Source organism: Malaclemys terrapin, chromosome 24 (genome assembly GCF_027887155.1).
Source record: "Malaclemys terrapin pileata isolate rMalTer1 chromosome 24, rMalTer1.hap1, whole genome shotgun sequence".
Taxonomy (NCBI): Eukaryota; Metazoa; Chordata; order Testudines; family Emydidae; genus Malaclemys; species Malaclemys terrapin.
The window spans coordinates 5,268,674-5,286,634 of record NC_071528.1 but is presented as its reverse complement, the minus strand read 5'-3'; the positions used below and the strand labels follow the sequence as shown (position 1 = coordinate 5,286,634).

General features: G+C 58.8%; 1 protein-coding gene across 2 annotated transcripts in view; it reads right to left on the bottom strand.

Moving 5' to 3' along the window:
* Positions 1 to 17,961, bottom strand: part of UNC13A (unc-13 homolog A) — a 127,614-nt gene that overhangs the window by 29,500 nt on the left and 80,153 nt on the right. For both annotated transcript variants that reach the window (XM_054013962.1, XM_054013961.1), the window contains 13 exons: positions 17,420 to 17,570; positions 14,190 to 14,258; positions 13,658 to 13,747; positions 12,954 to 13,088; positions 11,782 to 11,915; positions 11,333 to 11,418; positions 8,392 to 8,518; positions 6,090 to 6,186; positions 4,770 to 4,913; positions 3,789 to 3,872; positions 1,793 to 1,870; positions 1,271 to 1,359; positions 791 to 943 (listed from right to left, as the gene is read on the bottom strand). In XM_054013962.1, the coding sequence (XP_053869937.1) occupies positions 791 to 943; positions 1,271 to 1,359; positions 1,793 to 1,870; positions 3,789 to 3,872; positions 4,770 to 4,913; positions 6,090 to 6,186; positions 8,392 to 8,518; positions 11,333 to 11,418; positions 11,782 to 11,915; positions 12,954 to 13,088; positions 13,658 to 13,747; positions 14,190 to 14,258; positions 17,420 to 17,570 (1,437 nt within the window). The remainder of the gene's footprint in view (positions 1 to 790; positions 944 to 1,270; positions 1,360 to 1,792; positions 1,871 to 3,788; positions 3,873 to 4,769; positions 4,914 to 6,089; positions 6,187 to 8,391; positions 8,519 to 11,332; positions 11,419 to 11,781; positions 11,916 to 12,953; positions 13,089 to 13,657; positions 13,748 to 14,189; positions 14,259 to 17,419; positions 17,571 to 17,961) is intronic.

Sequence of the window (17,961 nt, the reverse complement as noted above, 5' to 3'; positions counted from 1 at the left end):
CCCCAACTCCAACACCCTCAGCCTGCGTGGGCTGGTCCTGGTGCTCTGGGCCCTGCTCCCCCTGCCAGCTGCCGGCCACGTCTGACTCCTGTGCTTTGCACTGGTGGCTCCTTCCCTCCCATGGCGGCCGAGGGCCCACCCTAGCCCTGTCCCAGCCTGTGCAGGGACGCCAGCCGCCCGAACCCCAGTGTCCCCAGCTTCTGGGCAGGGCTCTGTGCTACCCAGGGAGCAAAAGCAGCACCCGACATGGGCTCGGCCTTTTGCCAGTCTGAGGTCATGGGGATGAAAGGAACACCCGGCCCGCGGCTGTCTGCAGAGCGCCCCAGGGGGTGGTGGGCTCCCCTCGGGGCACACGGGGATGTGATGGGGAATAGCAGGGGGGACATGCCCAGGGGCAGAGAGAGGCTGTGCCCCGGGGACAGCAGGCACTAGGTGGGCACAGGGCTTGGGGTGCAGGGAGGGACCCAGTCGCTCATGAGAGCCACCCCTGGGCCCAGCAGAGCACCCCTGGCCAGGGGTAGCCACGGAGCACTGGAGACACTGCCCACTGAGCGCCACGCCTGGTCCTGCGCAGGCCTCTGGGCAGAGCGGCCTAGTCACCCCGCTGATCACAGGGCACAGGACCTTCCCCTGCAGTGCCCTCCTCGGGCCCCCTCCCCCACTGAGCCCTCCTCATTCTCCCACCCCGCAGTGCCCCCCAGCCATGCTGTGCCCTCCCCACCCCGTGTACCCTTCCCAGCCCCCCTGCTGCGCCCCCCCCCACTGTGCCCCCCAAGCCCTCTGCACTCACTTGCTGTCCAGAAGGTCCATGATGGGCTGCAGGACGTTGTCGGCGTCCTGAGCGACGCTGCTGCAGGCGCTGGCGGGGACGTTCCCGGTGCCCTTCACCTGGCTCAGGATGTCGCCCATCTGCTTCACGCAGTCCTCAATGTGCGGCTGGAAACTGGGCGCCACAGGGCGCAGGCAGCTCCGTGAGCAGGGCGGGGAGCCCCTCGCCAGGAACACCCTGCTCCAGCGCCTCCCTCCCACCCCATTCCCCGGCCCTCTCCACAGCCACAGGCTCCAGGGACCCCCAGCCCTGCAGGCTCCCCGCCACTCCCGCAGCCCCAAACCCAGCCATGACCCTCGGGGCTCAGCCCCAGAATCACCACACATGGAGCCTCCTTCCGAACAGGAGCAGAACCCAAGCCTGTGCTTTGTACCCGAAGATTTATACCCCTCCCGCCAGGCCCTCTCCCCGGCAGCCCCCGGGCCCCTCTGCCCAGCGTACCTGGTGGCAAAAACTCTGCTGAGCTCATCCAGGACGTTGTTGAGTTTCACCTGCAGCTCCTTCAGGATGTCGCTGGCCTCGGCGTCCAGCTGCAAGGGGGGACGTGCCTGGTTAACAGAGACTGCCCCTCTGCGGGCAGCGCGTGACACTTGGGGGCTGCACAGGCCACGGGAGCCCGTGGTCCCCAGAATACTCCCAGAATGCACTGGGCAGCAAGGACCGAGTCCGTCTCGGGTGGAAGCTGGCGTGAAAGCCGGGCGAGGACAGAAGCTGCCCATGGATTGCTGGCGGTGTGCTGGGTCGCTCACAGCACGGCAAGATGGCACTCCTGCCCAGGGGCCAGGAGACGGGGGCCACTGCATTGCCATGTCCTGGGGGCCAGCGGCACCCCGCTGGGGGTGGGGGATCCCACCCGACTGGGACGTACCACTGCGGAGCCTCACTATGGGGTCTTTAAACTTCGGGGCATTACCCCCTCCAGGGGCCCAGCCGCAGGAGAGAGCAGGGCATCCCGGTACAAACCTCCTTCCCCCCCATGGCTTCAAACATCTTCTCCAGCTGGACACGGAGCTGCTGAATGTTGTTCATCAGGATACAGGGCTAGAGGGGGACCGGATGGAGAGGTGGTTAGCGGGGGACACTTACACCCTACTGGCTGCGATCACAGCAGTGGGGAACACAGCAACGGCCAGACCTGCTCAGACCCAAGTCCAGCTCCCTGGGTCCTGTCTCTGATAGTGGCCAGCAGGCATGGTGGGGTAGGCTGCCCCACATCTGATCTCCGGGTCTCTAGTAGTTAGAGCCTGGCTGAAGCCCTGAAGATTCATCATCCACCCCCCAGCCAACACTTGGGCTAGCGTTAACTATGAACCTTCGGGCCCGTGTCTGCATGCCTGAGCCCAGGTGATTTCACTGCCCAGGCGGGTGGGGACCTCCCCCGCTCCTTAGATCACGTTAGAGATGTGGGGCAGAGAGGTCACAGCTCGGCTGTCCCCCCTGAGGGATCTATAGCCACATTAGCCACCTGGCTAAGTGGCCATATGCCAGAGATACTGAGCCCCCTCAGTGCTCATTGATTTCACTGGGGGTTGGGGTGCGCAGCACCTGGAGACCTCGCTGCAGGATTTAGGGGCCCAGCAGAAGGCCTCCAAACTTTGGAGCGAGAGCTGGAGAGTCGGCCGCAGAGCGGGGGGCAGATGGGGATCTCCCAATTCCCAGCGCTGTTGGGGGGCATGGCTGGGGAATCCTGTCCCAGGGGGGTGAGGAGGTGGAGCCGTCAGCGTGGGAGCGTTTTCCAGAAGAGGTTTCTCAGCCCATGTGGCTTGATGGGAGGGAGAAGGGAAGGGGCTCTGGCCTGAGCCAGCAGCTCCATCTCCAGTCACAGGAGCCCCAAACTCCGCATCCCACCTTCATCCAGCTCCCCGGCTGCACTGGCTCGCCTTGTGACACGCCCAGGAGAGGCCCGGTGCTCCCCGGTCATGAGAGCAAGGCACCCAGGGCTGGATCTCCCAGCTCTCTGGCCCTGCTTGGAAACCCCAGGCACTCGCTGGCCGGGGGGCAGGGTCACTGTTCCACCCATTCGTCTAGCCAACAGCCTGACATTTTAGACACTGGGCCGAATCCCTCCCGTGCAGAACTCTAGCGAAGCCAATGGAGTTACGCCACAGGGTGAACTTGGCCTGCTGGTGCGAGGATGCACACTCCCCTAGAGTGTGCAGGTGGGATCGAGCTACAGCGGTGCCTTCAATGCCCCAGAGCCCGCTCTGAGCTGGGGGCGGGTCTGCCAGTTCCATCGGAGTCCATGGAGTGACTCCAGAGTCACCCTGGTACGGCAGAGCACTCTGACCCCCCGGGTCTGACTCCACTCTCATTTACGCCAGCTTTACATCACGGAACTCAACGGACTCCTGCTTGACACCAGCGCCAGTAGGAGAAATGGGCCCCCCCATATCTAGAGACCTCTTTGCCGGATTAAAGGGAGCGTGTCGCATGGGTGAGGAATGGGGCTGCCCCGTGACGCCTTTGTACGCCCGTGCCTGGGCATGAAACGTGACTTGTGGGGGGGGTTGGATGGGTGGGAAAGCATGCGTCAGTGTGTACCGTGGGCCTGGCTGTGCCCACCCAGCAGGGGGAGCTGTGGCGCTGGGGCTCGGGTGCAGATCTAGAGCTCCCCAGACTCTGGCGGGGTTTGGATAGGATGGGCTTTGGTTCTGCCCATTGGAGAGACAGGTTGCCAAGTTCAGAACCCTGTGTGGATCCAAAGTGTCCCAGGGGTTCGGAGCCAGCCTGGCAGAATCACTCCTGGGAACGGGTGCCCCAGAGCATCCTGCAAATAGCAGAGACGGGGCCTTTCACGGCAGCCACCGGAGAACAGAGAGGAGAGGGAGGGTGCAGAGGAGGCGGGCGCTAATTGCTTCCGGAGGGTCTGGTGGCATCGGTGGCATGGCGACACCGCGGCAGAGAGTGACCCCGCCAATCGGAAGGGAAGAGAGCAAGGTAGGAGGAGGGGATACGTCACCACTTTCTCCTTCTCCTTGGAGCAGTACAAAGCAAAATCCTTGGAGATGATCTCGGCGTACTGCAGCAGCACGTTGCTGATGGTCTGCAGGCAGGAGAGGCCAGGCCGGGCCAGGGGCAGAGCAGAGCAAGCGGCAAAGGAAGGCAAGGCAAGAGAAAAGGAAAGGAACGAGACTGTGAAATCCAGATTTGGTCTGAAATAAACTGCCTGAGGATCGCTCTGGGCCGACGAAGCTGCAAACTGAACTCCAGGGAACAAAACGGCCCCGTTGTGTGTCAGTGCTGTGCATAGGTGTGACTGTCGGGGTGGGGGAGCATGTCAATGGGGATGCTGCCACCCCCCTATTCCCACTCTTGGCCCCCACAACTTTCTGTTATAAAAGACCTGAATTAACCCCATAAAATCCCATTCCCTGCCCCCACACTGCCCAGGAGGAGGCGCTGGAGATAGGTGTGGGCAGGAGGCACCTCCTAGAGCTGCCGTTCCTCCCCAGCACCAGCGCTTCAGGTTTCCATGGCTGGCACATGGCACACGGAGGGGCCCTGGGACAGGAGCACATCGCTTTGGTCCAGCCGGGGCGAGGCGATGTGCTGACATGGGGCAGGCGACGCAGCGCTCAGCTCCCTTCCAGGCTGGGGTCACTTCGTGGAAGTGTGAGTCACCGGAGTCAAGCCTGCAGCGTTTAATTAATCCAGGAGCTAGCGAGCCCGGGGTAACCGCAGGGTTTGCCTGGGTCCAGCAGCCTCAACAAAGAATCCCCTTTAGTTACAATACAGCCCGGTCCTATGCCTTCTCCACCCTGCAGTCCCAGGTGCCCAGCTCTGGTACTGGCCAGGTGAGCAGCCCGGCCGATTGAACGGGTGCAGATGCGGATCCAGCTGAGGCCTGGCTCTGTGTAAGCTGGGACCATCGTCATTCCGGGGTGGGGATCACAGCAGTGTAAACACAAGGTTGGACCCAGCGTGTCCCCTGGCCCCTCACCTTGGCAAACCTCCGCATGTAGTGCCCGACGATCTGCGGGTCGGGGCACTCCAGCTTCTTGATGATCTCAAAGCTCTGGTTCAGCTGGGAGAAGACGTCCACCACGGAGCAGGAGAAGAGAGCGTGCTCAGAGGTTTGCTGGAACTGGGGCAGGAGACAGGGGGGAGCAGAGCATAGGAAAGAACAGGTTATTTTCTGGGCTCAGAGCTAAACCCCAGGGCCTGGGTGATGTGTCACAGACGCAGCTGCTGCGCTGCCTTTACGTTCTGCCTTCATCTGAGCATCTCAAAGCATTTTGCGAAGGCAGGTGAGTATCCCATTGTATAGATGGGGAAACCGAGGCACAGAGCAGGGCTGTGACTGGCCCAAGGTCACACAGGTGTCAGGAGCAAAGTTGGAAATAGAACCCAGGGATCCCTATTCCCAGTTCCCTATTCAGATCAAGGCTTCTCTCTTCATAAACCCGGCTGCCAAGCTTGGCTTCCTTCAAATGGCCTGGCCCTGCACGCTGACGCTACCAGGCTCCTGGCCATGTGCCTGCTGCCGCCTGGTTCCAGTTGGAGGATCAGAAATAACCGGGAGAGAGCCCCTCCTGCAGCATGTCCAGCACTGCCCGGCCCAGTAGGGACCCAGAAGTGCATTCAGGGTGGGAGGGATAGCTCAGTGGTTTGAGCATTGGCCTGCTAAACTCAGGGTTGTGAGTTCAATCCTTGAGGGGGCCACTTAGGGATCTGGGGCAAAAATCAGTACTTGGTCCTGCTAGTGAAGGCAGGGGGCTGGACTTTCAGGGTCCCTTCCAGTTCTAGGAGATAGGATATCTCCAATGAAAACCAGCCAGGGGTGGGGATTAACTGGTCTCTAACCACGCAGGGCCTGGGTCCGACTCCTGTTCTGGGGGATGGCCTCGGGCAGTTCTCTCGAAGTTTCCCTCTCCAGCTGTCACTGGCTTTGCCAAGGTGCCTGTTCCATGGCACCGGCGGGGGTAGGTTGGCTGGTTTCCCGCCCCACGGGGCAGAGGGGCTCTGGCGCCGGTGGGTGAATATGGCTGTTTTTAAGGCAGCTCAGGTACTGACATACACGTGCCCCCCCTCGTTCCCACGGGGAGGTGGAGCCCCAGCCTGCAAGGGCTGTCCTGACAGACGGCTACATTCGGAGGGCTGGATGCTCTGCTCGCTCCCCCCGAGGGAAACCCCAGTGCACTACACCCGCGGGAGGGGAGAACCAGGCTCCTAGAATGGCGACTCAGCGCCTGGGCTAGACTCGAGCCCACCCCCGGGTGGCGGACGTCCCTCCAGGTCACTTTTCGGCTCTATACCCTACCCCGTCCTTCTTGTCCCGCTCCAGCGCTCCATGCAGGAAATCCCGGGACACCTCCTCGTTTTCATCCAGCCACTGGATAACAAAAGGCTCAAACCAGCTGGAAGAGAAAGAGACGGGGAGATGGGGCAGCGGGAGAGGGGCTCACGTCCCTGCTGTTTGGAATAACACTCCAACAAGCCCACGAGAGGGAAGGGGAAAGAGGTCGGTTTGATGCGTTATGCGGTCTGCACTCGGCATCTGGCCCACACAGACCACACGGCAGAGGGGTTCCCAGCCAGCGTCTGCCCTCTGTTATCCATTTACTCCACTGGCTTCCAATCCATCGGGCCGGCTTCTCCTCTTCCACCCATGATCCCACTGAGCCCAGGTCTGCCCTCCCCGGGATAACGCGGGGCAGCTCCACTGCAGGCCACGGGGACTGCGCTCACGTGGGCAGAAAGACAGTTGTGCCCAGTGGCGTCTCAGGAGCTGTTCCTGATTTACACCGGGGACAATGAGAGGGGAATCCGGCCCGTGTCCCGTCACTCTGATTCAGCACCTCTGACAATCCGGCCTCCTGCATTCGACCCTGGGCCTGCTCACCCCGCTCTGCCCACAGAACCCTGCGTGGGCCTAGCGCTGCTGCCTGGTCCTCCTTGCACGGGGTCAAAATCAGAAATCAGAATCCATCTCCTGAAGCACACCTGGCGCCTGGCCTCGGTCCCTTCCCAAAGCGCACTGAGACACACCTCGGCTCTGTTACAGAGGTGGGAGCCCCAGCTCCCTTGGGAGGCAGCTTCTGGGGCCAGGTGCTCCCCTGCCCCCTCTGAACAGGCACCTGGGCTTGGAAGACACTCTTAACCCCTGCCCGCAAGTCCCGTCAGCGGGAAACAGACAGCAGCCGGGCTGGCCACTCAGTGCCGCGGTCGCCAAGGGAAGGACAAGTCCTGGCCCCAGTGTATGGAGTTTTGTCTGTCTCCCAGGCCCCCGGAGCGCTAAGGAACCCACGTGCTGAGGACATCAAGCCTTTTGCTGCTGGAGTGAAATATTAGGTTAGCACTGACCCACTGGGAGATCAACCGGAGCATGAAGCTTCCTGACTATCCCCTGAGCACTCCTACGGAGCCTTATCAACGGATAACTAAGAGAGCCTCGTTCGGAGCCCGGCTGGGAGCGGGTGCCAGAGGGGAAGCTGGTCCCCAGGATCCCAGAGGAGGTGGGTGTTGGTTTTCTGTCTCCCCTCCCGGCTGAGCTGCAGATCACAAACCCACCAGAGCAGGCAGGAGAGTGGGACGCAGGCCCGGCGTTTAATTACAGCCATTGAGCCCTCGGGCCCCTGCATTTCCCGCTGACGGGAGGGAGCCTGTTGGGACTGGGTAACACCCGGAGCACAGTCGGAAAGGCTGAAAGAGCACCGGGAACACACGGCAGCAGCCCAGAAACCGGCCGGCTCTGGACTTGCCAAGCACAAGGCGATAAACGCTTCCGGTGCCTGCTCAGCCCCAGGGTGACCCGCCCGCGATGCTAGATGTGTGTTTGGGGGGCCAGCCCTTCCCACCGCTCCTGCGATCCGCGTAGCGCAGGCATGTCGCCTCGAGCTAATTCCAGCTCCTGCTCCGAGCGCAGCCGGACCCTTAGTGGGGAGGAAGGAGGGCGAGGAAGGGAAGGGGAGCGAGCAAATGGAGGGGTGAAGAGCAGAAGGGAGGAGGTCGGTATGACAGAGGCACGGGGTGGTAAGATCCTGCTCCTCCCTCTCCCCCCCACTGACTGCAAGGGGAGAGAACACCCAGTGTTAGATGTGCGTGGGGTGACCGTATTTCCCAAAGTGAAAAGAGGACGTGTGGTCACCCTAGATGTGCGCCTTACCCAGTGTCTCAATCCAACTGCTCCCCCCGAGTGCTGAGTGGCGCTGCAGAGGCCTGAGTCGCCCCCGCCTGGCACCCTGGGCTGGTGTTTGCACCCGGGGGTGTGCAAATGCAGCAGAGCGGAGCGTAAATGGCCACAGGAGAGGCTGGGCAGCAGAGAACCAGCCCCCGACTGCACCGCGCTCCCAGTGCCTGGGAGCACACGGAAGACACTGTTGCAACCAATGTTCTGTCTTACACCCTTGTGACTTTCTTCATGAGTCCCTGAGACTTGGCCAGGCCGAAGAGCAGCTGCTGGCGTGAAGGGCACCGGCTCTGAGCCGGGGGTGCGCCCGGCTCCTTGGATTCTTCCTCCTGCTTTTAACTCCAAGGGGTCGTTCGGGAGTCCCTGGCCCCTGACCCATCCCTGTCAGCCCCCTCCCGCTAGCCGGCCGTCCCCCCGCAGCGCCAGGACTTACGCGGGGTATTCGGGGACACGGCTCTTGAAGGCAGGGAGCTCGGTCACATACTCGTTATAAAGCCATTTCACTTTGAAGTGCAGGTTCATGTAGTCAGCACTTTTACACAGGCGATGCTTGTCATGCTCTGCAGAGGAGGGGAGAGAGGGAGGTCATAGGGGTCACCCCCCCCCCCCGCTGCTCATCCGCCCTCGGGCTGAATCCCAAAGCTCTGGTGCAGACTAAGCTCCCCGGGACCCATCCCCAGAGGTGCGGGCCAGGCTCAGTGCCCGGAAGGAGGGAGGTCAGGGGGCTCGGTGCAGCAGGAGCTGTGCTAGGGACTCGGGGGGTGGGGGCACTCCCAGGCTGGAAATCCCCCTGCTCCACAGGCTGCCAGCCTGGGCACAGCGGAGAGCGGCCATTGGCCAACAGGCCGGCAGGGAGCCACAGACTCACTCCGGCCACCACGGGTTCCTTCCCAGGGTGGAGTTCGACCCAGCGCTGTGCTCCTGGAGGGGCTAGAACAGCTGCCCCCAGCCTGTGAGCGGGGGAGTCACCGCCTAGCAAGAGATGGGAGGGGCTCACCACCTGCCCGGCGCATTGGGGGAAGGGGAAGAGGCCACAGTGCAGTGAGGACTGCGCAGCTGAGAGAAGAGAGGCCTGAGGGGAGGGGGGGATATGACAGGGCTACGAAATCATGAATGATGCAGAGAAAGTGACTAGGGAAGTGTGTTTACCTTTCGCACAATACAAAAACCAGGGGTCGCCTGAGGACATTAGTAGGCAGTGGGTTTCGTATAAACAAGAGGGAGGTACCTTATCACACAGTGCACGATTAACCTGTGGAACTCATTGCCAGGGGACGTTGTGAAGGCCAAAAGTATGACTGGGCTCAAAACAGAACTGGGTAAGTTCCTGGAGGATAGATCCATCAATGGCTATTAGCCAAGATGGTCAGGGACGCAACCCCATGCTCGGGGCGACCCCAAACCTCTGACTGCCAGAAGTCGAGAGGGGAAGATGGGGTAGATCATTCCAACTGCCCTACTCTGTACACTCCCCTGAAAACTCTGGTACAGGCCACTGTGGGAGACAGGATACTGGACAAGATGGCCCATGATCTGCCCCAGTCTGGCAGCTCTGCTGTTCTTACGATCATGGTCTATAAGGCCCAGATCCGCCAAGGTATTACCACTGGAGTCAATGGATGGTAGGAGTGAGGACGTGGGCTAAGCACCTAACTGGGGAAAGAGATCTGACCGCAGGGGCCCTTTCAGCTAGTGGATAAAGGCCCGAGCCTAACGAAGCCCGATGGCTGGAGGATGAGGCTAGGAAAACACAGACTGGAAACAAGGGGCAAATTCTTAACAGGAAGAAGCAGCTTCCCCAGCTACCATCATCAGCTCTCGGGGTCTTTAAATCGAGCCTGGGTGCCTTTCTGAAGCTGTTCTGAGGTTCAGCCGTGGGTTTGGTAGGATCACTGGATGGAAGAGGGCAGAGTGAGTCGACAGTGTGCCCTTGTTGCCAAGAAGGCTAACAGCATTTTGGGCTGTATAAGTAGGGGCATTGCCAGATTGAGGGACGTGATCATTCCCCTCTATTCGACATTGGTGAGGCCTCATCTGGAGTACTGTGTCCAGTTTTGGGCCCCACACTACAAGAAGGATGTGGAAAAATTGGAAAGAGTCCAGCAGAGGGCAACAAAAATGATTAGGGGGCAGGAGCACATGACTTATGAGGAGAGGCTGAGGGAACTGGGATTGTTTAGTCTGCAGAAGAGAAGAGTGAGGGGGGATTTGATAGCAGCCTTCAACTACCTGAAGGGGGTTCCAAAGAGGATGGAGCTCGGCTGTTCTCAGTGGTGGCAGATGACAGAACAAGGAGCAATGGTCTCATGGGGGAGGTTTAGGTTGGATATTAGGAAACACTATTTCACTAGGAGGGTGGTAAAGCACTGGAATTTGTTACCTAGGGAGGTGGTGGAATCTCCATTCTTAGAGATTTTTAAGGTCAGGCTTGACAAAGCCCTGGCTGGGATGATTTAGTTGGGGTTCGTCCTGCTTTGAGCAGAGGGTTGGACTAGATTCCTCCTGAGGTCTCTTCCAGCCGGATATTCTAGGATTCTATGAACAACCGCTCCACTGCAGGAATCCCTGGGGAAGGCTCTGCAGGAGGTCGGACTAGATGACTTGGACTCCATAAAGGCTAAGGCACCTTAGCTAGCCAGTGACTGGCTGCCCTGGTGTTTGCCTGATGCACAGGTCTCCATGCGGGAGAGGAGCCAGGGACGGGGGCTTGGCCCACCCTGAGCAGTGGGTTAATGTTACTATTTTCCAAACTGAAATCATTGCAACCAGCGCAGAGAGGGAAACACGGCTGCGTTTCCCCCGGGAAGAGGCTGGGACCATTCTCCACCCCCGACCCACAGCCAGCATCATGGCAGATGTTGCTTCTTCCCAACGCCCCTTTCTCTGGTGGGTCTTGTCGTGCGTTAGCAGAGTGTGTACGTGCAGCGCTGCCCTTTGCTGGGTGCATCCGGAGCGGCTCCGCTGGAGTCCTGGGACGGTGCTGTTAGCAGAGACTCTCCGTTAGCTCGGAGAGCAGGGGAATGCGCCGCGTCCCGTCCCCATGGCGACGGCCGCACGGATCCGCAGCACGGGGACCGCGGTGGAGTTGGGGGTTGCCGGGGCTTTGGTTCGGTGAAACGGAGGCTGATCCTCCATCACCTGCCAGCAGGAGGCAGAGGAGCGACAAGATGCAGCCCTGCTCTCCATGTGTCAGTATCTAATGCCTGCATCCGTAACTTTCACTCTATGCATCGGAAGAAGTGAGGTTTTTATCCACGAAACCTTATGCCCAAATAAATCTGTTAGTCTTTAAGGTGCCACCAGACTCCTTGTTGTTTTTGTAGATACAGACTAACACGGCTACCCCCTGACACTTGAACCCAGGAGAGACTCACCTTCCATTGCATATTTCATGTCCTGAGCAAAGAGGTTCCACATCACCTCGGCGCTGATCTTACCCACGTTCAGCTCCTGGGGGAACCTGGCAGGAAGGGAGGAAAAACGGATGAATCCAACAGCTACACAATAAATCCCCAAACCAACGACTTCCGACTGAGAGGGACGGTCTCCCCGGTGCCCCCAGGGCACAGTGCAGACCCAGGAACAGCCGCACTCACATGGGCCACCCAGGGCTTTTCCCAGGAGGCTCCACGCTTCTCCACTCAGCTCCCACCAGGCAGGAGACGGGCAGGTGACAGGAATCCCAAGCGAGGGACAAGCCCAGAGCTGCCCATGGAGGTTTCCCCCCAGGCTAGTGCAGAATCCCCATGGCTCATGCGTTGATGTTCCCAGCACAGTGCTCAGATCCGTTTTCCTGACACTCCGTTCCCAGGTCGGTACTCACTGGTTCAGGCAGGGCGTATAGGAGTTCTTATCCTCTTCAATAATCGAAACAATCAGCGTGATGAGTTTGGACCAGAAATCCAGGTTCTTGATGCTCGGCCCCTGCTCCTCGGGGGGGACCTCGCCTTTCTTTGTCTGGGAAAAGCCCAAAGACAAGGGGAGGAACGTCTCGGGTTAATCACGTGTGGGAATGCAGGGATTGCTGTCCCATGGGGCACAACCTCGGTTTGGCTTCCAGACGCTGAGATTTTTCCTTTGGCTTGGAAATCAGCGATGGCTGTGACCTGCCAGCTCCTTTCCAGCCCATCCTCTGGGGACCAGGACAGGGTGGCTCTGACCCAGGCTCAGAACCAGGCTGGGGTCCAGTCTAGGGTCAGGCTCCCCGGAGGCGCACATCTCTGCACACCTCCCCCTGATCCCATATGGGAAACCTGGAGACTCGGGCCCCGTTCTACAACACGCGGCTTTTCTGGGAGAGGTGATCCCAGCCGGCCAACAGGCACTCCCGGAGCCTCCTGTCCCGTGCCTCGCCTGATCCTTAAATGGGGTGATGCTCCACCGAGCCAAGGGGGGCTGCAGAGCTCCCCAGTGTGTGGGCCCCAGAGTCAGACGCTAGCTCTGGGTCCAAACGAACGGGGAAAGTGCTTAGCGTCAATGGAGACAGGGATAGGGAGGGTGAGGTTCACTATAGGGCTCCTGGGTGTGAGAAAGGAAGAAAGAGCGATCCAAAGGGAGAATCAAAGAGAAGGGAGGAATGGGGAAGGGAAAGGGATGCAGAAGGGGGAGGAGAAAGGCTGGGCGAGCAGTGGGGGCCCCATGCCGAACGGCGCTCGCTCTGGGTCCAGTCCTGCCAGCCTGTGATGGGCCACGTCCCCATCCCAATCAGGAGAGGGCGGACAGCTCCTCTGGGCCGAGTCCCCACCCAAGAGCCAGCTGGCGGAGCCTGGTCCAGCGGGAGGAAGCCGGTTCCGGGAAGTGGGGACAGCTCCGAGGAAAGCTGCCGCAACAGGGAACTAGGAGCGGAAATTCTCGCTACCCAGCGGCTGAGAGGCTCTGCCCCGGGCAAAGGCTGATCTGGAAGCGCCCGAGGGTGCCCCCCACCCCCCGAAAGGCCCTGCTTGCCCCGCGGCGGGGAGGGCGGCCAGGCGGGGCTCCGCCCCCTGCCCCACGTACCGGGTCGGTCTGGTACTCGCGGCTGTACAGCTCGTGACAGTTGTTGAAGATGTACTCGTAGGTGGAGTTGAGGCAGGCTTTCACGCAGTCCTTCACCACCTGGCTGGCCCGGGGCGGGCTCTGCAGCTCCTGCACCTGTGGGAGGGGGAAGGGAGACACGGTCACGCTTTGCCACGGCCGCCTCCCGAGACGGCCTCGCTGCCTGGAAAAGAAAACCCACGTCGCCGGGAGCTCAGGCAGTGCCAGGCGTTGGCTCTTGGCTGCCAGGGGAGGGACGCCAGACAGCAGGTGTCACTAGGGAAGCTGCCATGGGATGCATCACAGGCCGCCCGAGTCACACAAGGAGCCTCGCTCAGTGCCCACGTCCCTAGTGCCAGCCCTGGGCTGCCTGCCCGGAGCAGGACGCCCCCCGGGGTGAGAAATCCCACTCCTTTTGAGCCGGCAAGGCAGAGCCCTGGCATGGGACTGCTGTCACTTCCAGGATCTCTAGATGCCATTCGACAGAAGCGCTGTTATTACCAGTGAACTCCATGGTGGTTCGCGTTGGATTTCAGTACACAGGATGGGCAATTAATTAAGCTAATTAATATGCGGCTCAGCTGCATTCTGGAAGCAGAGGGGTCCCAGGCCAAGTGGCTGCTCCTTTGGGAGCTGGGGGATCTCTCCCTCGGAGAGGGAACCAGCCGGCGGACACTGGGCGTTACCTTCATTCGGAAGAAGGTGATGCTAGTTAGCAGATCCACCGTCGACTTGAGATCCTGCAGCCTCTCCGGGCTGCTGGCAGGGAAGTTGTTCTGTCAGGAAAGAGAAAATTAGAGGGCCACCTGACAGCTAGGAGAGCAAGCAGGGGGTCCCCTGGTTGAAGTTTCAGAGCTAACGGGTGGTCTGATCAATACCAATCCTGCTCCCACTGAAACCAGTGGCAAACCTCCCATTTACATCCACAGCTCTCCAAGCTGAGCAGCGCTGCTCCCATAGCTGGGGAAACTGAGGCACAGAATGACTCACCCAAGGTCAGTAGCAGACACCAGGCCTAGAATCCAGTTTCCTGAATCCCCCTCCAGCACCTCATCCACTGGACCAGCCTGAGCCCTGGACAGGCTCTAGCCTGGCGTCAGGAGACTCCTCGCACAAGGGACTCGGCTGCAGGTGACTAGGGAGCAGCTCTGAAGCCCGTTTCAAAGGCTGCCGGCGTTCGTCCCCGTCCCCACCCCGTGTGGGGCTGGTTCCCCTTACCCGGTACATGGACAGGTCAATCCGGAGCGAGTTGTGCAGCTGGTCCAGCAGCTTGACGAAACGTTCTTTCTGCAAAGACACGCCAGGTAAACGGGAGAACGGCGACCAAAGCCCATTTCCCCACCTCCCCAGCTCAGCCGTTTCCAGACCGCCCCCCTCTGTCCCTTGGCAGCTACCCCCTGCGGGTGGGGGGGTGTGTCTCAGCAGAGCCGTGCTGGGTGAGGGGAGCGCGTTTACTGACGCTAGCTACCATCTCTCTGTTACACTTAGCAGGAAGGTTCAGAAACAAACGTAAACTCAGGAGCAAACTGTACTGCAATGAGCAGCTTAATCCTAGCCGGGTGACGCTGGGATGGGAGCTGGAGAGCCAGAGAGAACCACAGGCTCTGGCTGAGTCCAGCACCTTCAGTCGAGAAGCCCCTTGAGATCCAGTGCAGGGGAGCCCGAGCTCTCCTCTACTACGAGCCGGATTCGCCGGTACATAACCGTAAACTGGCCTATAAAATGGGCACCACATTTCAGGAAGGATGTGGACAAACTGGAGCAAGTCCAGAGAAGAGCGACAAAAATGACAAAAGGTCTAGAAAACATGACCTGGGAGGGGAGATGGAAAAAACTGGGTTTGATTAGTCTGGAGAAGAGAAGACTGAGAGGGGACATGAGAACAGTTTTCAAGTACCTAAAAGGTTGTTACAAGGAGGAAGGAGAAAAATGGTTCTTCTTAACCTCTGAGGATAGGACAAGAAGCAATGGGCTTAAACTGCAGCAAGGGAAGTTTAGGTTGGACATTAGGCAAAGCTTCCTAACTGTCAGGGTGGCTAAGCACTGGAATAAATTGCCTAGGGAGGTTGTGGAATCTCCATCATTGGGGATTTTTCAGAGCAGGTTGGACAAACACCTGTCAGGGATGATCTAGATAATACTTAGTCCTCCCTTGAGTGCAGGGGCCTGGACTAGATGACCTCGCGAGGCCCCTGCCAGTTCTATGGTGCCACCTTAAAAGGGCCCGAAGTCCTTGCTCAGTGAGGACAACGGGAACTTTGCCAGAATTAACCCGAATGGCTGGAATCTGGTCTCATTTACACAGCTGTAAATCTAGAGTAACTCCACTGAGTTTCCTGGAGTCACTCTGGGTTTACCCCACAGGAGGGAGAGCCCTAAGTCAGGGCGTTCAGCCTGAGGCCTTGGGCTTGTGCCCCATCAGCACTTACTAAATAATGAATACTAATAACTGTGACGAAGTGGGGGATTTCCTTGGTTTTTCCTTGTTTTCGGTGGGGTTTCAATGGTTTGCATGCGGAGGGGGTGGGACTCAGTTTCCCTGGGTATTACTGGTTTAATGAGGTGAGGGGAGAGGGAGTGTGTTTTGCAGAGGACCGGAGAGGGAACTTGGGACCCCAGCCAATGGCCTGGAGGATGGACACCCCAGCGACCAGTGACCTGAGACCCCGACCCAGAGACCCAGCTAAGGAGTTGCAGCCGGTTCTGGCCAGTGGGCGGACAATGGGCTGCAGAGTGAGGACCCAGTGACCTAACCAGCCGGTTCCAGCCAGAGGACAGAAGCGAGGAGAGGAGGCCCCAGTTTACGACCCTGTTTACCTGGAGAGAAGACAATGGACAGAGGGGGGGCTTGGGGCTGGGGATCTCAGAGGCCCAGCTGGGAGCAGAGGGGCTCAGGGTTGGAGAGGGGGAGCAGGCAGAGCCCACCTGGATGCAGAGAGACTGGGATGTGCTGGGCTGAGGGAGGCCAGGCCTGAGGCCCTGAGAGTTTCCTGTGCTGTGTTCATCTCTCAATAAATCCTCCTGTTTTACGCTGGCTGAGAGTCACTCCGGTCTAGAGAACAGGGTTGCATCAACCCCTTCGGGGGTGGAGGCCTGGGGGGTCCAGAGCGAGTGGACTCCCTGAGGGGGCCTACGGCGAGAGAAATTCGTACTAAGGCTCAGAGAGGTGTGGCTCCAGGAGGTGGTGGGGCCTGACCCCGAGAGAGAGTGGACCCCCGTGAAGGGCTGTCTCACTGAAAGGGGCACCCCCCACGGACCGCACGGAGCCAAGAGTGGGCACAATCTGTGAGTCTGTGACAATAACTAATAATTGTAAGTAAACGTTCCACTGGCCGGCAGCCAGGTTGGGAAAGGGACCGAGCCTGCTTCCACAGCCAGAACGCTCAGCACGGACACGGGTTGCCAGGCTGGTTTCCTGCTGGGATGCTGCCCCAGTGCTGTTTGCAAGGTCTCTCTGTGGGGGGAAGGGCTTTGCTAGCAGGGACTTTTATGGGGTTATTCCAGAATTGCACTGGGTGAACAGAGATCAAGAACGGGACCATCATTTTTAACTCAACTAACTAACTAAAACAATGAGGAGTCCGGTGGCACCTTAAAGACTAACAGATTTATTAGAAATATATTATTATTATATATATTATATTATAATGCCCTAAAAATCTGTTAGTCTGTAAGGTGCCACCGGACTCCTCGTTGTTTGTGTGGATACAGACTAACACGGCTACCCCGATACTTGGTAACTAACTAACCTTTAACCTGTTAATCTGTCACCTTTAGAAACTTTCCTGCTTTTAGCCTCCAGTCCCATGTCCCAGTCCTGCCAACACTTATGCACATACTTTCCTTTACACATGTGAGTATTCCCCTGAACTCTCCTGGGCTGGTCAACGTGAGTACAGTCAAACACATGCCACGGTCTTTGCAGGATCAGGGCCAAAATGCAAATCTCTCCGAGGTTTGTCCAGACCGGATGGGCAGTGGGGAGTCGGGGGTTCTATAGAGTTTGCTCTGAATTTAGGTTTCACCAAGAACTACCAGGGCCGTGCAAAAGTCACAATGGATTTTGGTGAAAGCGTTCGGGATTTCTCTTTGGGCAACTGCCTGCCTGCAAAGATTTGCTTTCTGCTGGTGGGTGGGGAGGTTTTTTGATATCAAACGGGTGAGTTTTTATATATGATTTCATTGCAATTTCCACCAGTGGTCAAAAATGGGCCAGATTTCACTCAAAACATCCAGTGGTTTTTTAAAAGCAAAGTTTTACCCTTTTAGGTGAAACAGTCGCAAATTGGCCAAGAAAAACTGGAGGGTTTTCAAAGTGGCGATCAAGCGGGGAGCACTTGCCCTTTGGTGGTGATGTTTTTGCATGGCTCCTTCTACTCCACTCCCCTCCCAACGGGCGCCGAGAAGAGAGAAATAGGAAGGAGAGTTCTACGCACCATAGGACTTACCCCGAAATTGGAAGCAGCAAAGCGGTCCGAGGCAGACACGTTGGTGGAGGCAGTGGTGTGGGCATAGTATGCGTTGATGTTGGCTAGAAGGGTGCTCATCACGGCCGGCACTCCGGGACACATGTATTTGGAGGACAGGCAGGCAAAGTGACTGAAAGAGAAGAGATGATAGGCTGCAAGGCCTTGAGACCGGGGCCGTGCATGAGGGCCGGGATGCTGCAGTTATGGGACGTGCTGCACGACGGGTCTGGTGTGGTCTGTGTATTGAGAGCAGGGTGCAGTGTGTGTGTGGGGGGGGGGGGGGAGGCCGTGGGATGTAGGATGTGTACGTGCCATGTGGCGGGTGTGCTTTGTAGAGCATGGGCCCTGTGTGTCAGAAGGGGCTGCTGTGTGTGTGCCTCTGTGCTGTGTGGGTTGTGAAGCAAGTGTGTCAGAAGGGGATAGTGCATAGAGTGTGTTCATCTGTTTGTTTATGTATGCGTGGCGTGTGGCTTGTAGAATGGGTGTATGTAGGGGGTGGTTTGGATTGTGGGGTAGTGTGT